Raw genomic sequence first — 1,267 nt, 5'->3', positions numbered from 1 at the left:
GATCAGTTCAGTTGGCAGCGCTTGGTATTGTCAAGTGTCAAAAAAGAATTGGTTAGGTTAAGAAGGGGTTGAAGTAAAAGTTTTGTTCTTAAGAGATAAATAAGAATTATTAAAATGGAGTGCATTGTGGCTAACGTAGATCACATAAAATTCGACATTGAAGTGGCCCTTGACGAGCAATTTGGCGCTTTGCCTTTGCCATTTCCCGGAATGGACAGTAAGTGAGGTTATGTCAAAAACACAATTTTCCTTTCCTACTTTTCAGAATCAATTGCGGCCGTATGTCAGTTTTACACCTCAATCCAAGGTTGTCAGAAGGGCCCCCAATGCCCCTTCCGCCACGTTCGCGGCGACCGAACCATCGTTTGTAAACACTGGCTTAGAGGTCTTTGTAAGAAGGGTGATCAGTGTGAGTTTTTACACGAGTATGACATGACAAAAATGCCTGAGTGTTACTTCTACTCGAGATTTAACGCATGTCACAATAAGGAGTGCCCCTTTTTRCACATTGACCCTGAGAGTAAAATCAAGGATTGTCCTTGGTACGACCGCGGATTTTGYCGACATGGCCCCCATTGTCGGCACAGACACGTGAGRAGRGTCCTGTGTACGAATTACTTGGCTGGTTTTTGCCCCGAAGGGCCCAACTGTAAATACATGCATCCCAGGTTTGAGTTACCTGCGCCCCCTGATCAAGTGCAGAAAGACAAGAAAGCCACTCCTGTTATTATTTGTCACTTCTGTAATGAACATGGACACAAAGCGATACATTGTAATAAGATGAATAGTGATAATAGAGACGCCCAAAATGATGAAAACAAAAAACATAATGAACACTATGAGCCTCAGAATTCTTATCTACAGAAGATGTTRCCCAAGAAGCTTGAAGATGTTACGTGTTACAAGTGTGGTACAAAGGGCCATTACGCTAATAGGTGTCCTAAAGGGCATTTGGCGTTTTTGTCGCAAGCTAAGAGTAACCAGGATGGACAGGGTGACCAGTARTAGTAGTAATATTTTTAAATTATTTAAACTAGTTGTATTTGTTTTGATATAAAWATGCTTAAGTCAGTTTTTACAGGTATCTTTATTTCTCCAGCTCTCACATTTATGAACAACAGATTTATGATTATTAGTTATAATATAACAAAAATAATTCGGATTTGCATTTGTAAATGGCTGTTAAAAACATTGCTATATCTATGTTAAAACAAAACAGAAGTATGAACTGCTCTTTCTTAACCTTACTTAATAATTATAAAAAAAA

The 1,267-nt window shown here is 38.9% G+C and overlaps 1 protein-coding gene across 1 annotated transcript; it reads left to right on the top strand.

The window, feature by feature from the left end:
* Positions 1-26: 26 nt before the first annotated feature.
* Positions 27-1,078, top strand: LOC123004633 (cleavage and polyadenylation specificity factor subunit 4). The gene is given in 2 exon segments (XM_044397974.1): positions 27-217; positions 266-1,078. Coding segments are annotated over 2 exon segments (846 nt in total). The 5' UTR covers positions 27-114; the 3' UTR covers positions 1,009-1,078.
* The last annotated feature ends 189 nt before the right edge of the window (positions 1,079-1,267 follow it).

The sequence above is a fragment of the Tribolium madens genome, unplaced genomic scaffold, assembly GCF_015345945.1.
Source record: "Tribolium madens isolate multiple individuals breed KSU strain unplaced genomic scaffold, Tmad_KSU_1.1 Scaffold_11;HRSCAF=98;Tcas5.2_LG3b, whole genome shotgun sequence".
Taxonomy (NCBI): Eukaryota; Metazoa; Arthropoda; class Insecta; order Coleoptera; family Tenebrionidae; genus Tribolium; species Tribolium madens.
The sequence above is the reverse complement of the archived record's forward strand: the minus strand, read 5'-3'. Positions and strand labels throughout refer to the sequence as shown.